The 19,329-nt window shown below is 27.3% G+C and overlaps 3 protein-coding genes across 6 annotated transcripts; 2 read left to right on the forward strand and 1 right to left on the reverse strand.

Moving 5' to 3' along the window:
• Nucleotides 1–1,079: 1,079 nt before the first annotated feature.
• On the forward strand, nt 1,080–11,265 carry LOC111038595 (TBC1 domain family member 22B). Of its 2 annotated transcripts, XM_022321754.1 has the most exons (11): nt 1,080–1,416; nt 1,763–1,865; nt 1,961–2,085; nt 7,509–7,619; nt 9,167–9,235; nt 9,308–9,447; nt 9,930–10,058; nt 10,132–10,312; nt 10,484–10,666; nt 10,728–10,951; nt 11,011–11,265. In XM_022321754.1, exons 1-11 carry the CDS (start codon nt 1,404–1,406, stop codon nt 11,143–11,145), a joined length of 1,413 nt encoding a protein of 470 aa, XP_022177446.1. In that variant the 5' UTR covers nt 1,080–1,403; the 3' UTR covers nt 11,146–11,265. The 2 variants fall into 2 exon arrangements, with proteins under 2 accessions (XP_022177446.1, XP_022177447.1); XM_022321755.1 differs by lacking the exon at nt 7,509–7,619 and having other exon boundaries at nt 1,081–1,416.
• Nucleotides 11,266–11,721: 456 nt separating this feature from the next.
• LOC111038591 lies at nt 11,722–16,490 on the reverse strand. 3 transcript variants are annotated; one of them, XR_002604998.1, is made up of 9 exons: nt 16,326–16,490; nt 16,003–16,095; nt 15,792–15,839; nt 15,488–15,624; nt 14,928–15,182; nt 13,742–13,973; nt 12,547–13,518; nt 12,336–12,485; nt 11,722–12,154 (listed from the first exon to the last, which is right to left on the reverse strand). XR_002604998.1 is itself a non-coding variant. In XM_022321750.1 (8 exons), exons 1-7 carry the CDS (start codon nt 16,356–16,358, stop codon nt 12,547–12,549), a joined length of 1,770 nt encoding a protein of 589 aa, XP_022177442.1. In that variant the 5' UTR covers nt 16,359–16,490; the 3' UTR covers nt 12,335–12,485. The 3 variants fall into 3 exon arrangements, 1 of the variants encoding a protein (XP_022177442.1); XR_002604997.1 differs by having other exon boundaries at nt 11,722–12,270; XM_022321750.1 differs by lacking the exon at nt 11,722–12,154 and having other exon boundaries at nt 12,335–12,485.
• Nucleotides 16,491–16,613: 123 nt separating this feature from the next.
• On the forward strand, nt 16,614–17,539 carry LOC111038592 (THAP domain-containing protein 1 B-like). The gene is made up of 2 exons (XM_022321751.1): nt 16,614–16,957; nt 17,069–17,539. Exons 1-2 carry the CDS (start codon nt 16,878–16,880, stop codon nt 17,448–17,450), a joined length of 462 nt encoding a protein of 153 aa, XP_022177443.1. The 5' UTR covers nt 16,614–16,877; the 3' UTR covers nt 17,451–17,539.
• Nucleotides 17,540–19,329: the final 1,790 nt, after the last annotated feature.

The raw sequence follows: 19,329 nt of genomic DNA on the forward strand, positions 1-19,329 counted from the left end.
ATATTATATATTAGATATATTTATCTACTCTATATTTTTTTTTTCCAAGACACAAAATACAATTTGACATGTATTATTTGAAATCAATAAAGAATATATTATATATATAAATTTTTTTTTTTTTGGGGGGGGGGCTAAATCTTAGTCTATATTAATATTACTATAAAGTGATGAGTTGAATATTTTTCAGAGATTTATATTTATATTATCCGTAAGCAAACTGACTGACTTTTTTTTCATAACTGACTGACTATTAGATATTTAAATTATCATAAAATATTTAGTCATTTATTATTTTTCCAACAATTTCTGCAAGCGAGGGCTTACTTTGTCTTATACTGACCAACATTATTATCATTACTAGGCCCAGATTTGAATGCAAAATTTTGTTTTCAACAATATACAATTTTTTTAAATACGGATTTTGGAAAGGACCGCGACAACTATGACCCCTACTGGCTACTATACAGCCTTCCACCCACTTTTTGTATTTTACGTTCTAAACGTTTTTTTTCTTTACATATCTGTTTTTGTTTTTCGTATGCTTATTACACGTGGTATTAAAACTTAAGAAGATTGACCATCAAAGTTGAAATTCTGACGATACTCCATGTCCTTTGTAATTTTATAAAAAAAATAGTGTTGTAAAAATGAAACACTGTACAATGTTATACAGTAGCAATACGCAGAAAATCCCCATCATCCGCTTGGCATCCAAAAGTTCATTATTAACGAATTATTTATAAATTTCGTCGACACTCGATGAGACGATCACTGATAATCACAGTCGTTATTAAATAACGACTTTTTATCAGGCGCCTCGAAAAAGTGAATCAAAAAAGGTCTCGGCTGGTATGCGGCCGCCAGTTAGTCGGTCGGCGGGGAAAAGTGACGTCACGTATGCATGGAGGCCCAGGCCGTCGACCCGTACCGCAGCAGCCGGTGGGCCAAGTCGTCGAACGATGCGACGATGCGACCTTCCCATCGCTCCGACTACATTATATTGTGTGTCAGATGATAGCGAGTGCGGCGTTCCGTCGAGATAGTGACGTCACGGCGTATCACTCACGGCGACGGGGCGACTACGACGACAATACGTACCCACGGCCAGTGTGGCAGTGTACCGTTAATCGCTCGCTAGTCGCAAACTCGCAACTCGGTACTCACAAGTAACACTTACCCCGCTGCCAAACGATAACGCGAACGTTGCCCCTGTCCGTTTACGTTTTAATCGCCGTTTCACGCTCGGCCTTTACGCCGTCCGTGCGAAGTACCGCGTATTCTCGCACTGCCCACATTGCCGTCGCTGCGTTCGAGGACGACTGCAACATGAGCCCGTCACGACCAGAGTCCCACCCTCGTGCTTGTCGCGTCCGTCTATCTTGGCGCTCGTGAATCGAGCAATGTTAGATTTAGGTGAGTGTCTGTGCGCCCGAGTACATAACGACAATGTAATAGGTGAAAGAAATGTAGACTTCATCCGTTCTGTGTACAGACTTCGGGCAACGCTAGGTAGTAGACCGCAAAGGCCACAGGCTCTCGATTGGTGACTATCAAGCCCCAGAGGTTGTGCACTGAGGTACCTACTGTACAGTGTACATGCTCACGGCTACTGCGGGAATACGCCCGGTGCAGTCCATTTCAAAAGTGGTTATAACGCACAAATGCACAATGTTCATTATTCTCTACCTACACATATCTATATGACTTTTTTCAATGTGCTCCAAAGACTATTTTAACGTTGTTACATTAATGCATTTAGATATTGGAAAAATGGGTGATCACGTTCAAAAATATGTCAATGACAATGACATGAACCTCAAGAATTCGTTTTGGAAAAAAAACATTAGAAATCTTCCTGGAAGGTAATGTGTTTTATTTGACTTATGTGTAATAATTATTGTCTTAACATTTTCTTTTTTAATAAAATATTTATAAGTAAGCATAATTTGAATTACAGAGCAAGTCCTAAGAAAGAAAGCAAATCTGTATCTTCTTCAGCTTCGACTTCGTTTGATGATTTCCAAGAAAGTGTCAGTGATGCATGGGAAATTGAAGCTGAGGATGAAATACTACGTATATCAGGTAAAGAACCTATGATTTCAAATATTAATATTGCAATGTCTTGGACTTATGAAAATCTAAATAATATACACTTTTGCCTGTACATAATAAATAAATTTATTTTGACAATAGTACAAATGGAAAACATTTTTATAGGTTCTAAAATACAATGCATGGAAAGTTTCTTCAAAAAAGAATTGAGTTCAGTTGTTGCTCCTGACTTAAAGATCCTAACAAACAGTTCCTAATTTCATTTTTTCCTATTATTGTTCTTAAAAAATAAAATTTTAAATATGATAAATGATTATAATAAAATTCAGACAACACAGTTCGAGTAGCCTGTAGTTAGTTTTTGTCTTGTGTATGTTATGTCCAGTTATACGAGTGTGAGGTCACAAACAAGTTTTTAAATATTTTTTTTGATGCTCATTCTGCAAAAAAATTATACACCTAATTTTTGATTTATCTAGTAATATTCTAATTATTAATACATTTCAGGTAAAATGTATAAAATAAAATTATAACTTAACTTAAACTAAAATCTTCCGTATATACTTTCTTAATTTTGGTGCCTACCTATATTATTATGAAAATCTTTCCCATTTATTTGTCTGTGTTTCATAAATCTATTTAATATTTTGAACACAAGTTTTTTTGTTAGATTTTATAATTTGTATAGTACATAAAACAATGTCATTGACTAATAGACATTTGGTTATTGTTTATAACAAATAATAATTTTTTTTACAATTATACTTTGTGTTTGAACTTAAATAATGATTATTTATTAGGTATATCAGGTAATATTATAATTGTAGTCCCCATAAATAAGTTATTAACATAACATACAATTATGTTTCATAACTGATTTATTATGTGTACATTATACATGAAAAAAAAAAATGTTTTTTCCCGATGCTGCATGATGTATGTTTCTATAGTTTTGTAATTAAAAATACTTTTTGAGCTATAATATTATTGAACAAAACATATGTATGGTATTGTAGAAAAATTCTAGGTTTTGAAAACTTGCCTTGCTTCATTAGTTTTAACCCAAGGCAGCTATTGTTATATTATAATTTTAAATATAATAGCATTGAGGCATCGAAAAAATTAGTTTAGACTGAAGTTTGTTATATATTTAGAGAGAAAACTTAATTTAAAAAAATGATACCTAAAACAATATGTTTAGTATTAATAATATGATACATGTATTACGTAAGTCAATAATACATTGTGTAAAAACCTGTGTGAATTGTCTACATCTTTCTAACGCATACCATGGCTAATGTACCGTTTTAAAATGCTCATGACTTGCCTCAAAATTAAATATCAAATAAAACTTATGAGGTGTCCTAGATGTTCTCCTCATCTTTACATTTTATAACAGTCCATTTTACTCTAATATAAAAAAATAACATAGAAAATAGATTCTTCTGTTTGTTAAATTTGCCATGTTATCAGGCCCGGATAGAGCCGGCGAGTTACCGAGTTGAACTCGGTGGGCCGTCTTGGAATATTCATTATTTATCTATGTCAACTGCTTAATATAATATGTATAATTTATATTGTATGATATATGATGTTATTATTAAAATATGGATAGCCATTAATGACTTTAACTTATTGAAAAACGTGACATTAACTTTTTTAGGGCCGGTTATAATTGTGAAACTCGGTAGGCCGATACCTTGCCTATCCGGCGCTGCATGTTATATGTTAGTAATGTTTGTGTAATAATAATTTGTTATATTCAATTATTTGTAAAGTATGACATCTAATTAAATGATATTTTACATTTATGAACTTTGATTATTGATTAAACAACTATGTTATTAAGTACTTGTGGTCTTGTGGATTAACCCGTACTGGTTGTTGTAAAGCGGTTGCTGAAAAAAAAAAAATTTTTCCCATGCTACAATATTCCATTTTTACTAGGATCAATCTTTTTCATTATTTAGTCATAATAGTACACTAATTTTATTTTATTTTAGTAACAAATATAGTTATTAATAATTAGCTCAAAGTTTCTTAAACTTTTTTTTTTAGTTCACAAATCGCTTAAAAAACGGTTTGTTTAATAATAGTCACTGTCTATAAAGTACCTATTGACTACAACTATTCATATAACATAGTAAAATATAAGTGTATTTGTGCATGGTCTTAAGAATTGTATCTTTTAGTAAATTAATGTCTGTAATTTAAACGATATCTATATTGTACTATTAAAATTGATATTATTTATTTAAATAATGAATTAGATGATATTATGTTATAATCTTTTGAAAGCGATAGACACACAAACATAATAATATGTATACATTTTTATATTTTACAAAATAACTTCAAACTTACTTTAAATATTGTAAACAAGTTTTATAAATAATATTTGTGGCTTTGTGTGGCCTGGTGTCTACACTCAGTTGCATACGCTCTCTGAGTGTATACATCGGCTAGCATTGCTAGCTCCCGAATGGATGACCACCCGGTATTTTGAGCCACAGGATCCTTGCCGCACATACAATACGTGTTTCAAACCAACCGTTTCCCCCTACAAACATTGATTTGGATTAATAAAATAAAATAATAAATATTAATTTCCTTTTCTAATATGCTACAACTAATAAAGTATAATAAAAAATAAATTTGAATTCACCTTAGTGAGATTCATGGTTAAGAATCTTAATTAGTTTAGCTTTTCCGACTAAAAATAATTACATTAAAACTCAATATAGTTGTTGAGTACGATTACTGAATGATAATTAATATATGCTTTTATAATAACAAAATATTAATATTTACTAATTTATATTATTAAATATTATATTAATATAAATATTATATTATAATAAAACTAATACAGGCATTACAATTTACAGATGAGAATTGTATACATGAAATACTGAGTAGATAAAGTTGATGGTTTTCTGTTATACTGGATACCTTGTCAGTCTTTGTATTAATTCCATGGGTATGTGGGGTTATACTTAGGAATCGGCTATATCTACATCTATATATTTAACAGAAAATATAATAGATATTAATAATATTGTGTTATTTATTAACAGTATGAGAATTTGTAGGTAAAATTGTATATTTATAATAATTATATGCATAACCATGGTTGGGAAAAATATATAATTTTATATATTTAAATTTTAATACTCAAAATATATTAACAACTAACAGATTGTAGGGAAGTTTTATAGAATAAAGACAAATTTTTGTTTTTATCATTTAAATACTTTATTGATTCTAATTCATTTTGAGATTGTGTAATCATTTCTCTTAGGAGTTGGTGTGGTTATTGGTAAAGTAATATGTAGTTCTTTGTATTTTTCTGTTTTTGTAGGTATATCTTCAAATCTACCAATATTCTACATAACACATATACATTAGGTTTTTTTTTATATAAGTTGGTTTACCAACTAATTTTAAATTAAAAATGGAAACACTTAGAAAAACAGTTGTTTACTTCAAGTGGACACCAAAATACCGCACGAAGTAGAAGTTTTGGAAGTTTTGGTTATCATTTCGTTACTTAACAAATTTGAAACATTAATATTACATTTTATTTACAATTATTTGTTTTTATTTTCTATTTTAAATATTTTCATAAGACAGAATGCTTTATAAATATATTTCAAATATAAAGTACAAGAAACAATTTTTATGTTAGTATTTCAACTACATTTAATCGAAATACTGTCCATGCCCCACCCATATTTACAGCTAACTCTTGATAAATAAAATACCTGACATAGGTACATTTTTCAGTAGCATATTAACCCTGTCGAGTTTTTATTGAGTAATTATCGAGAACAATATTTCCTCAAAATCTAAATGTAGACATAACATTGTAATTTTTATGGAACATGACATGACCATGCACCTGCCCGAATGCTTGGTGGCCAGGCAATATGGACCTGTTAATGGAGTGATTTGATTGCTGTTTAAACGGTTGCCCATGAAAACCGATTTAATAATTTGTTTAATATCATATCTGTAATGCCTATATTATTTACTATTCCCATTTAAAGTCGATCAAAAACATAATATTATGATTTGTAAAATTAAAAGCAATGTTTTTTAAAATTTAATTATAATTAATATGGTATGATATACAGTATGTAAGTACTCTATATATATAGAGTATGGTTTATATTTATTTGATTAATTTTTTTTAAAAAATTTTTATGGTTTTTAAGTTTAAATTAAAGCTTAAATTTATAATAATTTATTTCTTTACTTAGTATACTGTTTGTATTATGAATATTTGACATATTATGTGAGTGTAATTTTTATGTACAATCATTCAATTTTTGTTACCTTGTGATACACAGTTTTTATATAATTTTCAATTTCAATAATCTTCTAATATAGTCATTTTTACATTGTATTTAATTTTACTTATAAAGAATAATACTACCGGCCAGCCTCACTGATTTAATAATATTACAGATAAAAGGAAAAAAACACAGCAAACAGATAGGTACCTAAATTCCATGTATGGATGTATGGATGTATATTGTATACCTTCATTATAATTTATAAATGGAATATTTGTTTTATGTGGATATATAATTGAAAAATAATAATAATCACAGAAATAATTTTAAAAAGTTATACACAAACTATTTTTGAAGTATAAAAAACAAACATAATATTGAAAAAATAATAATCAATGGTTAGTAGTAACACTTAGTCTATAAAAATAACTAATAACTTAAAAGTTATTATTGAAATTATTAGTTATTACAAATAGATTTTATAATTTTTGAAATTAATTTGTTTGATGAACATTTACAATCCATATAGCATGTACAATAAGTAAATAAGTGGAATAATGTTGAATAAAGAACAATATGTAGGTGTTTCACAATAGAAATGCCTGAACGTGTGGCATAAAAATAGATAGAATTTTTTTAAACTTATTTCTTATTGGTTTCATAAATAATTTAAATGAACTAAATTTATTTTTTGACAATTATAGGTACCATTGTTGAATTAATTGAGGGATTCAATAAAAATATAGAGTACTTAGATATTTAATGCAGATAGTTTTAATGCATTGTCCTAAATCGGACGGAATGCATGTACACCAACCTAGGAATAATAGTCAAATATACATATCAACACAAACCATTTTCTCAAAATGATAAGATCTATTTTATTTGTAGTTAATAGATAATCATTTTCTTTCAAATAATTCACATAACATTATTTTTTTTTAACTTTTAGTTACATGCTACTCATAAATTACATTAAAATATGTTAGACAATAACTATAAATTGATTATATTTTGATACTTAAACTATTCATACAATTGTAGTTATAAATACTATATGCATATTTTTTTGCTTGCTTAATATGTTTTCCAGTAGTAATGTTTATTACTTCACCCTTTAGTTTTATTTTGTGTTTTCAACCCATTGAATTTCAGACGTGAAAATTTCAAAGCGTGTGGCCCATTCTGCTGCTGTCAATGTAATTAATAATCATAAGGCTTCGATTGAGGAAATTCATAAATCAAAAAACTACTCAAACTCTGATCGTAAGTCTTATTGTTCTAGGAATTTCATCTTTATTATATTTGTAAATATGGCTTAATGTTTTTTCAATTCCTGTCTTATTGTGTTGTTTGTTGTATTTGTGCCAATTATCATTGTAATTTGTCAATGCTCCTTTTAAATCAATAACACAAAGAACTGACTCACTATTTGTTTTTGAATACCTAGTTAATTATTTGTACATAATCATGGTTATTATAAGTACTTTTTTCCAGTAAAATATAATGTGATGTACCATGGTTATTTGTTAACACATATTGTACCTTATAGCTATGCTACTATGCATTCAACATAATATTAAAAATGTGGCTGTAAGAGCTAATATCATAAGTATTTTTTTGTAAAAATAGTATAAGAAAAAAATTATTATATACAAGGAAGTTATAGATTTTATTTTCTTTGAGCATTTTAGCAAAAATCATCTTAAATAAACATTATTGATCACCTTTTAAGTTATCAGTTAAGTATTAATGTTTCCAAGTAAGAAGTGAAATTTTATATCTTCCCTTTTTTAGGAAATATTGAGTCAACTATTATCATTTCTATTAGTTTGTCTTGCATCTACTTTCACTGATGAAAAGTCTAAGGTTAGCTAAAATTGTATATAGGCACCTAACATTTAAAATTTTTTCTCTAACAAATATTAATGTATAATTTATAATTAATAATTGAATCTTGATTTTTATGTTTTTTTCTTATAAAATTAAACAAAATATTTTTCGTTAATTATATTTCAAGTACAAACTACATACCAGAATTAAACATTTATATTTTATAATTGTATATGTGTAAGTAATTCTGTATTTCTGTTATGTATGCATGAATGTAATATAATTGTTGCATTACAAATTCCTTCCACTGGAAGGTCTCTCTATTCTGTCATTTCATGTAACTTATGTTATTTTTTATCATCAAACTATGTGTATTATGTTAATTTACTATGTAAACAGGCGGTATCGTAAAATGATGAATTCCTATAGTACCTATTGATTTAAATAATATTTGACATATTATAAAACTTATAAAATTAAATAATTGTATTACTACTATTTAAAAAAAACTATGCTCATAATTTATTTTATTATCATTCAGATATAAACAAACTATAACCTTACCTCATTTAAATTTAATTTATACAGCCTATACAATTGTTGTGTAACAAGCATAACGAGGTTGGTTTTTTTTAGCTTGGTGGCTTAAATAAATGACTTAATTTTATTGTAATTTGTATCATTTTTTGAAATGTATGGCAATATACATTTAATTTTAGACACATATTAAGCTAGTTAATTACTAAAATTGGTCTTTTTAGAAAAATATTTATAAGTAAATTTTACATATTGGTGGATATGAGATATTTATGGATTATCTTTAATTTCACAATTTATATTGTGAATTTGTTGTCAAATACATAATTTATCATTTAATTTCGGTTTTTAAAATAGTATAGTTATAACGTATAATAATAATAATAATAATAATAATAAATGTATATATACTTACTTATTTATAATATATTTATTTTTTGTAGCGCAAGGAGAATCTAGTTCACAAACTTATAAAGAATCTCGAAACACAGAGAATAGAGTGAATTTTTCCAGTAAGTCTTGAAATAAAGTATAAATAGCATTTAAACTATTTAATGAGTATTATATTATTTTTATTATTTAAGATTCTGAAGTTGATACAAACAAATTAACAAAATTCCAAGTGTTGCTTGAAAGTAACTTATTAAATTTAGAAGATTTAAAGAAACTTAGTTTTTCTGGTGTACCTGTAGAAGTACGTCCTATGACATGGAGACTATTAGCAGTAAGTTAATTTAAAATGTTTATTGAGTTATTGTACTAGATATCAAATATATTGACTAATACATTTTGATCAATCCAAATAATTATACTCTGTCTAATAAGAGAATATGTCAGTTTTGCTCATCCACACGTGATACGCTGCCATGGTAGAACGACTGCGCATAGGAAGAAAGAACTAATTTTTGTTAGGCCAAAGCACATTTTTTTGCTGTATAGAATATATTTATATTACATTACATATAAAATCAATTATTTTACAATTGATAAGATTCTTACGATCCTGATATAATGTAAAATACAATACAAGCGAACAAAAATTATTAAAAAAAATTATATTATTAGATCAAAAAATTGATTAAATTATGTATTTTGTAATTATAGTAGGTACATAAAATATTTGAGAAGTATATTAACAAAATTTAATTTAAATTCACATCTTAATATCACGCAAATGATCCCTTGATTTATAATTTTATTTCGTAGGGTTATTTACCAACTAGCACTGAACGTAGGCAAGAAGCTCTCGATCGAAAGCGTATTGATTATGCAAATCTTGTCAAACAATATTATGATACAGATAAAGATGAAGTGTACAAAGATACTTATAGACAGGTTCGTATTTAGAAAATTTTTTAAATTTTTATTTAAACGTATATTTATGGTTATGTATTTTTATTATCTATAGATTCATATTGATATTCCACGTATGAGTACTCCTCTTTTCCAACAAACAACTGTGCAAGAAATGTTTGAACGAATCTTATTTATCTGGGCAATCAGACATCCTGCATCTGGTTATGTTCAAGGCATGAATGATTTAGTTACACCTTTTTATGTTGTCTTTTTGCAAGAATATCTTCCTATAGGTACTAGTATATTAATATTATTACATTTTTGTCAAACCATACACTATTCTTATTTTAAATATTGATACAATAGTCTTACAAAATAATATTTTATTATTTTATTTATATTACCTATGTTTGACTTGAAGTTTATAAAAAAACAAAATAATAATCATCTACTAATATTTTAAGGTACAAATATTGAAACACTTGATGTAAGCTCAATATCAAAAAAGAACAGAGACTCTCTAGAAGCTGATTCATTTTGGTGTTTGTCAAAGTTCTTGGATGGTATTCAAGACAATTATATTTTTGCCCAACTTGGAATTCAGTATAAAGTTAACCAGCTAAAAGAACTAATTCAAAGAATTGATGGTGAGTGATATTTTATTTTATTTTATTTAATGAGATCAATTATTATTCTATATTTATTTAGGGACACTACATGGACATTTAATGAAACACGGAATCGACTACTTACAATTTTCATTTAGATGGATGAACAATTTACTAACGAGAGAATTACCACTGAGGTGTTCAATAAGGTTATGGGATACATACCTCGCACAGTCTGATTGTTTTGCTACTTTTCAGCTTTATGTATGTGCTGCATTTTTGTTGCATTGGCGACAAGAATTACTAGAAGAAAAAGATTTCCAGGTAATAGAATGTCTAATGATTGTCTTATTCTGTGTTATTAATTAGGATATTTCTTTTAGGGTCTTATGATTATGTTACAAAATTTGCAAACACAAAATTGGACAGACACTGATATCAGCTTATTAGTAGCTGAAGCCTTTAGATTGCAGTTCACATTTGCTGATGCTCCAAATCATTTGACTACAAAAAGGTGATAATTTTTCTGTCATATTGATGACATACCTTTCTATAATATACATAATACATGTACCGCAAACCGTATTTATTTTTTACTAGTTAAGATTATTATAATTTATTATTATTGATTATTTTGCTGTTTCCATTGTTTATTTTAATTTTAAATAAATTGAAATTCATAATTTATACATTTTACATTATTAAGTTTACTGTATATATTATATTGATTAATGTCAAAGTTATTTAGTATATTTTTGTTTTATATTTGTATTGTTATTGTGCTCCCAATACAGGGTGGATTGATGTTTATTGTCATTAGTGTGCAAATTCTACATATATATATTTTTATTATTTCTATTATTTTATTGAAAAAATAATAAATGATCATTAATTCATGATTTTGACCAGGTTTTAATAACAATAATAAAATATATATAATATACAATAATATAATTACAGATGTATTAAATTTTATGAACTTATGGGTTCATATCTGAACGTATCTGTTAACTTAATTCTAACGAATAACATTAAACTGTATTGTGTAAAATTGAAATTGAATTATAGGTAAATTTATAATCATAAGTCATATCTGAATATTTGTGTATCTTTATTCTTTAAATTACATACAATTTTTGAATATGATAGATTCAACATTGATCAACTTATTTATATTTGTTTATATAATTGTCAAAGATAAAAAATCTTCATAGAATGCAAAGATTTTAGTACAGGTGTGCATTAAATGGTCTCCTGGCTATTTGAATCCAAAAAAATGTTACATTATGGTTAGAAATGCGTATCCCAGTGCCCAGTCTTTTGGGAAAGTGTTTGTAACAGCATTTTTTCAGTCACTGATCTTAAATAAAGGTTTCAGAACCCATTAATTAATACATAAACTTTTAATGATGATATTATAACAAGTTCTGTTCTTAATATTGAATACTTATACAAATAATTAGTGATTAATTCTTTTTCTTTTAGTGTCTGGTCTTTTTTGCAGTTATATTTTATCTGTCCAGTAAGCTGAAAATTGTATAGAATTGTTATTAATCTCGTCCACATCTTCAGTGATAAATGTTAATTGTTGATAGCTTCAAATGGTTGTAGAGCATATTAAAATGGAGATCTTTAAAGAGTTCCTGATATATACAATACAATTTTTAGAAGTGATAAAAATAATAGGTGGAAAACTGTATAAACATACCTTCAATGTATGTAACGTGTTGTTTTTGTAAACCAAGATAATGTTACATGTACAACTTTGATTGGATTAACAGAACTTATCATATTGCATAGACTGAAAACATAATTAGTCTTCAATAATCTGGCAATAAACTGATAGTTTTAATAAAATCTGAAAAAAAAATGTTGGTAATAAAAACAATAATTTAAGAATCAATATTTTATTTTTTTACTTAAGAGTCATTTGAGTCTATTGATATACTCGAATTTGAATCAGAATCATCTCCAAAACAATCAATTGTTGTATTTCGTTTACAAGCAACCATGGCTATTTCACTAGCAAAGCTTTTACCAGGCAATTGCATAGGAAAGTTTTCATCGGGAGGCAAGTCTAATGCTACTTTACGCACTTTATTTAGGTATTGGACTTGTGTATCATTACATTCATCGTCATCAGACAAGTCATTTAACTGTGGATGTTTTTCTAACAACTTGCATTCTCGTTGTTTCCATTCTGCTTGTTTATCTTTAAGCGCCACTTTCAGTTCTAACATTAAATTATGATTGTTAGACTTATCAAATATTACTTCATTACAAAATGTATTGTCCATTTTTTCAGTAGATTCTTCAGATACACCAAAAAATAATTCATCTTCACAGACTTCTTTGATTGGTTCATTGGTCTCTGTATCTATATGGTCAGTTACTCCAGTAGTATCATTAGTTAATATAGTTTTATCTGTTTGATTATTATTTCTTTTTAGAATGTTAATTTGTAAAGTTGAAATAAGTTCATTAAAAACACTGACTTCTTTTACTAAAACATTCAATGTACTATTTATATCATCAATATTGTAAGCTGAAGAGTTTTCAATTGAGTCTTCCATGAATCGTACATGCACCATCATATTTTGTAAAAACTGTCGAATACTATATATCTTCAATTTCAGATCAGAATTTATGTTTGTTCCTTGAACTGGTTGCTTACTGTGTTCTTTAGTATTATTTTTAAACATCGAATAAACATTATACTCATCATAAAGAACATCACATGAGTTTGAATACACTTCTTCAATTTTACCAATAGTTTTAATTAGACGATTCACATGAAAAAAACTGCGAGGAGTCCATAATGATGGACATAAACACAATGCTGATTGTTTCAAAAATTCTGATTGCAATAAAAAATAAGTATACTTGGCTTTCTGAAACATAATATAATAAATAATTATATTTGAGTGTAATATATTTTATAAATATCAAAAGGTTTTAAACGGGATTGGATGTGAACGAAAATTTTTATTGGAATAATATTATTTTAATGCTTGTCTATTTTTAGATAAGTCTTAATTTTTTTCTGTCATATATATTATTCGAACTGAATATATTTGAAACATTCAAATATTTATTAATTCAACCTATACTTACGTTTATATTTTCAATTGAAGTGTTATTTAAATCAATTTGGCAGTCTGTGCGGTACAAATAAACAATGTTGGAAACAGAATCTTTCAATGGGAAAAATGTGTGAACATCAGATATGTTATATACAAGATTATTGATCAAATCTTGTAACATAGTTATAAGTAAAGATTTTAATTCTGGCATCAATAAGTATTTGAAGGAATCGGGATTTTTACCAGCATATGTATGATAACAACTGAAACAAAAATAATATATTATATTATAAAACTAAATAAAACAAATACAATTGTTTATGGTACTTGGATTACAGAAATACTATGTGTTATTTTTGGCCACAAAGTAAAAATAATGAAAGCTTAAACAGCAAAACTCAAATGATGTAGAGAAATCCAGAACAAACATAATTTACAGTGGACAAATGAAAAAAGGAAAATATATATCGCATTGATAATATGTATTATGTGTGCCCAATTTTGCTAGGAAATAGTTCATTGGGAGTATTGCGGTATAGATCAGTATAAATAAAAATAAAAATTTAGTGAAGATGGACAAATGAAGTAGAGTTCGTCTGCGTGAGAGTGTGACGAGTCTTAGAATCTTCAAAATTGTTTGAGTTTTTTAAGGGTCCTTCAACTTTTTTTCCTATTTATTAGTATTTAACCTGCAAGTACAACTTTTTAGAAATAAGTATAAACACTGCAAAATTACATGGCTTGAATAATTTAATAAAATAATAACTCCATGAACCTAGACCACCCTCATACTAGTCAATGTATTATACCTATTGAAAAGTAACAAATAAAGCAAATACATTTTTAAGTTAAAAAATCGTTTTATTACAGTATAAGAAATTGTGGTTTTTAATTTTCAAAAAATAATTAAATCTAAAAAATTTAAGATCACGGGAATCATACCATGATTTTCAAGTTTTAAGATTACTAAGCAATAATCCAAACTATTGAACATTTATATTGTTTTCTACTTTAGCTGGGATATTCGCAACCTTATGATTATCGTATTACTTTTTATTTTAAACCACTTCATAATATCTCTGAGTGACACATTTTATTTGAACATCTCCCAGTGTTAATGTTTTAAAACCGATAATGCAACTATAGGTAACAAGTACTAACAGCCGTTTTAACCTACAGGGTTAAATTTCTTTATTTAAATTTAATGAAGTTATTACCTATTATGAAGATTGTTACATTCTTGAAGAAAATGAGTAGACTTTTGTATCAGCAGAGATAATTTTTCCATTGATCGAATAGTTTTGATTGCAGTATTTTTAATTGTTCTATTTTGATTTAGGTCATACAGTACATTCATAAACACACAACCAAACCAAAAAATGAACATGCTGACGGTTGTCCATTCGTCCCAGTATTTTGAAAAAAAAATATTCATAATACCACAGAATACGCATAATATAAGTAGAGTAATACTGTAAAATACAAATCATAAACATTATTGGAAATATAATTGATGGGCTATTTACACAACATAAATTTGGTCTAAAATTGGATAGAAGATTAAAAATACTAACAAAAATATTAGGTCTTATGTTGTTATCATAACATAATGAATTTTTACGGCAAGATTGTTAACAGTAAAACAAAATTGGTTGTCCTACATAATAATATAATATTATGGTTAAATATTAAAAACACAAAAATTAATTAGGTTAATATTTTAAGACATAGATAATTAGATTAATACATTTTTGAGATTTATTCTTATATTTTTTACCTTTTCCGTTTTGTAAGAAATAGAGGATATTTAATGTGTTCTGATGGAATAAATTCCTTAATAAATAAAGTATCTTCTTTGAAAATAAGTTGGCTCTCCATAATTATCTTGATTAATGTTACACACAATCCAAAATCCTAAAATGATTCAAGTTTTTATTTTAGCAAATTTAGAGTTAAATAATTGAATGGGTTTAAAGATACTTGTCTAGAAGTCTTGAATTTATTGCTTATTTTATGGAAATATATTGAATGTGGTTTTGAAACTTAAAGGTTTCTACAAAATTTTAATAATGATTACATACCTTTTGATTTTGGGTTGATCTTATTATTTTTCTTGAACATTTTCGTCCCTGTTAAAAAAAAAAATTCTTAGTTCGTAACATTTAGGCACTGGGTTTTACTTTAAAATAATATGACTTAATCAAAGGAAACCATATCTTTGCATGTAAATAAAATAATTTATAAGCTATTCATTCTATAGTGTACTTTTTAGCATTGTAGTTTCAGACTTACTTCAGTTGGATAAAGGTTTTCAACAGATTTTCGTTTAGAAACTTCAAATTCAGAGTATCCAACCGTGTTCAAATACTTGTGTAAATCTGTGCCCTGAAATATTGATCAAACATAAACTCAAAATTCAATAGGCTAAACTGGTGTGAAAAAATGCACCAAGATATTTGGAACATACTATTTACATGGTTCATTATCTCAGTGCAGGATAATGTAAGATAATTTCAAACCAGTGTAGTTATCGAATTCATAGAAGGCCTACAATTTAGTTATCTAAATGAGTTACAAGAAAATAGTATGCAATATTTTATTATTCAAGTACTTACGTCTACGACAACATCTTCGTCATCGATTTCCATGTTGGATACATGAATTTAATTCTTAAGCGTAAATGCCAGTGAAGCATTTGAATTGCGAATTTTTATTATTACTTATTTCTCAAATTCTCGAAGTCAAGACCATATATTTTATTATTCGGTTTTCAGTAGCTGCTTATCAGGTGTTATCCAGTTGATATGAATAGTTGTAGATATCAGTTACGGTCACAGCCATAGACAAATATAAACAACTAGATAACCGACTATCCCCAAGCACTGTACAGAACTTTGAAATCAGTCCGCCATTTGCCTAAATTGCAATGCTTACCACAGATATGTATATTAAACATAAATATATTATTTATATATTTATTTAATATACACATCTGTGATGCTTACATTGTTATGTGATAACACGATATAGGTAACTGACAAAATCGTTGTGGTTTACGGAGTACGGACTACGGTCTTCCAGGTTTCAAGTTTCGATTTATTAAAAAATATGAATATAATAAAGTCTTTCGAGTTTTGACTTATAACTTTCGTGTTAATTTTGTGATCATGGTTTATTCTTGTTGTGTACACGGTTGCTCTAATCGTCAAGGAAAAACTGTCGATTTCCGAAAAATCCACTTTTTTTCGTAAGTACCTGTCATAATACAAATAATAACAATCGTCAATTAAAAATCTAATTCTTGTATAGATTACATGTAGCCATCTAACCAAATAACTAATTGATATTTTTCATTTAGGTTTCCTTTAAAAGACCCAAAGAGAGTAGCCAAATGGTTATTAGCAATTGGACGTACAGACTTCACCGCTACTAAGTTTAGTAAAGTTTGCTCTGATCATTTTGTATATGATGACTTTAAATCAAATGTTGATGGACTTTATCGTTTAGATCTGAAAGAAAATGTTGTACCTTCTGTATTTAATTTTACTACAGAATTGTTGGCAAAACAAGCAAAATTATTAAACACCACAAACTCTGATGCCCTCAAAATATGTGAATTAGAGCCAATTAATTTTCCACCATTAAGATCTCCAAGCGCAGCTAATCTTAAAGAAATTGATTTACCAGCCACCAGTTCTACGTCTAGTGTTCAACTTCATAAGACTCCTTCAAAAGTATAAGAGTACTGCGATGTTCGGCAACTTCAAAACAAAAATTACCAGATACTCCTAGAGAGAAAGCTCTGTATCGCAAAATTCATTTATTACCACAAACAGTTAGCCATAAAAATATTGTAATTAAGAACCTTACAGATTTAAGAGGAAGTATGAAAAAAAATGGAATTATCGATTCTAGCGTTAAATGTAATTTTTTATAGTTTCATTTTATTAATAAAATAATTATTGATCTTTATGGATGCAAATTGTTTAGATAACTTGTCTGATAAATTTGATGGACTATCCGAACAACCATTTCAAAACCAGTTGATTAATTAATGAAGGAAATCTACTGGTATGCGATCAAGTAAAGAAATTAAAGAATTTGCTTTGACTGTCAATTACTATTTACCTAAAGCGCTTGCTTATTGTAGGTATCTAAAAGCTTAATATTTTTTTTTATTGAATGGAACTTTGATCATTTTAACACAGTTATCCTTTATTCTATCCTAGTTTTTGTTTTATTGCTTTATTTCATAACACTAGTTGATTTAAGAACACTTATATAAATATTATGTTTTTGATATGTCTGTTAGAAAATTAAAAATTATTTTTTTGATTGATTTTAATAGTGCTTTAAATTTGCTTATCCTATTAACTGGCTGTTTTCAACTCTGTATTTAAATTATACAAAAATCGTTTTTTTAATAATTAATTTGATTTAATGTTGTTTTTATTATTATGTTTACCAGGAGAGTAAACCACTATTCAATTTCTTAGTTTACAAGTACTACAATACTAAAAATACATTACAACAATATTCATCAAAATGTATCTTTATCAGATTTGAACAAATATTTTTTTTTTTACTAAATTTATTACTATTTAGTGTTATTTTTTTTAAAAATTATTGTAGCATATGTTGCTTATTAATTATGTATTATACTGTAATTGTGAATATTATTGTAAATGAAGTTGATTTCCGTAATAAAGAATATTATATATTATTAGTTTTCAAAAACATAGTCCGTCTCTGCAATTTATCATTTATGAATTATCTCCCAAATTAATATATTAATATTTCATATTACTCTAGGTAATAATACGTATAGTGTTGCTTATTGTACCATACTGTTTTAAAATGTATACTAATACTTCTAAATAAAAATTCCATAACAATACAACTACATCTAAAACCTACCTATTAAATATTTATAATATAATTATATATTCTACTGAGGTATTATAGTTAAATAATTATTTCATTTTGGTACTTCCGTGTACTTCCATATACTCCATATTTTTCCTTAATTTCTAAATACATCCAAAGTATTCCCTGATATGTGTACACTAGTGGTTTCACAAATCAATTTTAAAATTGCTTAGCCCAAAGTCAGTTCGAAATTGGACTTCCACGGTAAATGGCGAATCTGGATTTTTTTCTGAAGTTTTTAAAGTGTTAAGCACTTTAAGTACTGATGATAAACAATGTTTTAAATGTTTGATGCCATGTCGATTAAAAAACAAGGACTTTGGGATGAAAAAATTGGAAAATTTATTGGGAATTGCAATATGGGAAATGCTTTAGAAATTGAAGGATCTAACACTGCAGCAACTGAAGCTTAAATATTCAGGCTTGTAAGTCTAAATGGTACATGGAAATTGACAGTTGGGTATGTCTTGCAAAGTAAAATAACAGCTACGGTACAAGCTGCTTTAAATCATGCACATAAATTAGGATTGAAAGTTTGGGGAGTAACATGTGATGGTGCATATTCCAACTTGTCTACTATGAAGATTCTTGGTTGTAAAATTGGTGATGACTATGATGAAATACAGTGCTGGTTTAATCATCCAATTCATTGACAATACCAGAGTATATTACATCCCAGATGCATGTTAT

The sequence above is a fragment of the Myzus persicae genome, unplaced genomic scaffold (assembly GCF_001856785.1).
Source record: "Myzus persicae strain clone G006 unplaced genomic scaffold, MPER_G0061.0, whole genome shotgun sequence".
Classification (NCBI taxonomy): Eukaryota; Metazoa; Arthropoda; class Insecta; order Hemiptera; family Aphididae; genus Myzus; species Myzus persicae.

Bases quoted from the DNA above. Each gene is read 5' to 3' on its own strand.
- LOC111038591 (XM_022321750.1), bottom strand. From the start codon at position 16,358: ATGGAAATCGATGACGAAGATGTTGTCGTAGAC. The intron at 15,625-15,791 runs GTATGTAATCAT...GAATCATTTTAG, and splicing joins GATCAACCCAAAATCAAAAG to GATTTTGGATTGTGTGTAAC. The intron at 13,519-13,741 runs GTAAGTATAGGT...ATTATGTTTCAG, and splicing joins CTTCAATTGAAAATATAAAC to AAAGCCAAGTATACTTATTT.
- LOC111038592 (XM_022321751.1), top strand. From the start codon at position 16,878: ATGGTTTATTCTTGTTGTGTACACGGTTGCTCTAATCGTCAAGGAAAA. The intron at 16,958-17,068 runs GTAAGTACCTGT...TTTTTCATTTAG, and splicing joins CGAAAAATCCACTTTTTTTC to GTTTCCTTTAAAAGACCCAA.
- LOC111038595 (XM_022321754.1), top strand. The intron at 9,448-9,929 runs GTAAGTTAATTT...TTTATTTCGTAG, and splicing joins TGACATGGAGACTATTAGCA to GGTTATTTACCAACTAGCAC. The intron at 10,667-10,727 runs GTGAGTGATATT...ATATTTATTTAG, and splicing joins ACTAATTCAAAGAATTGATG to GGACACTACATGGACATTTA.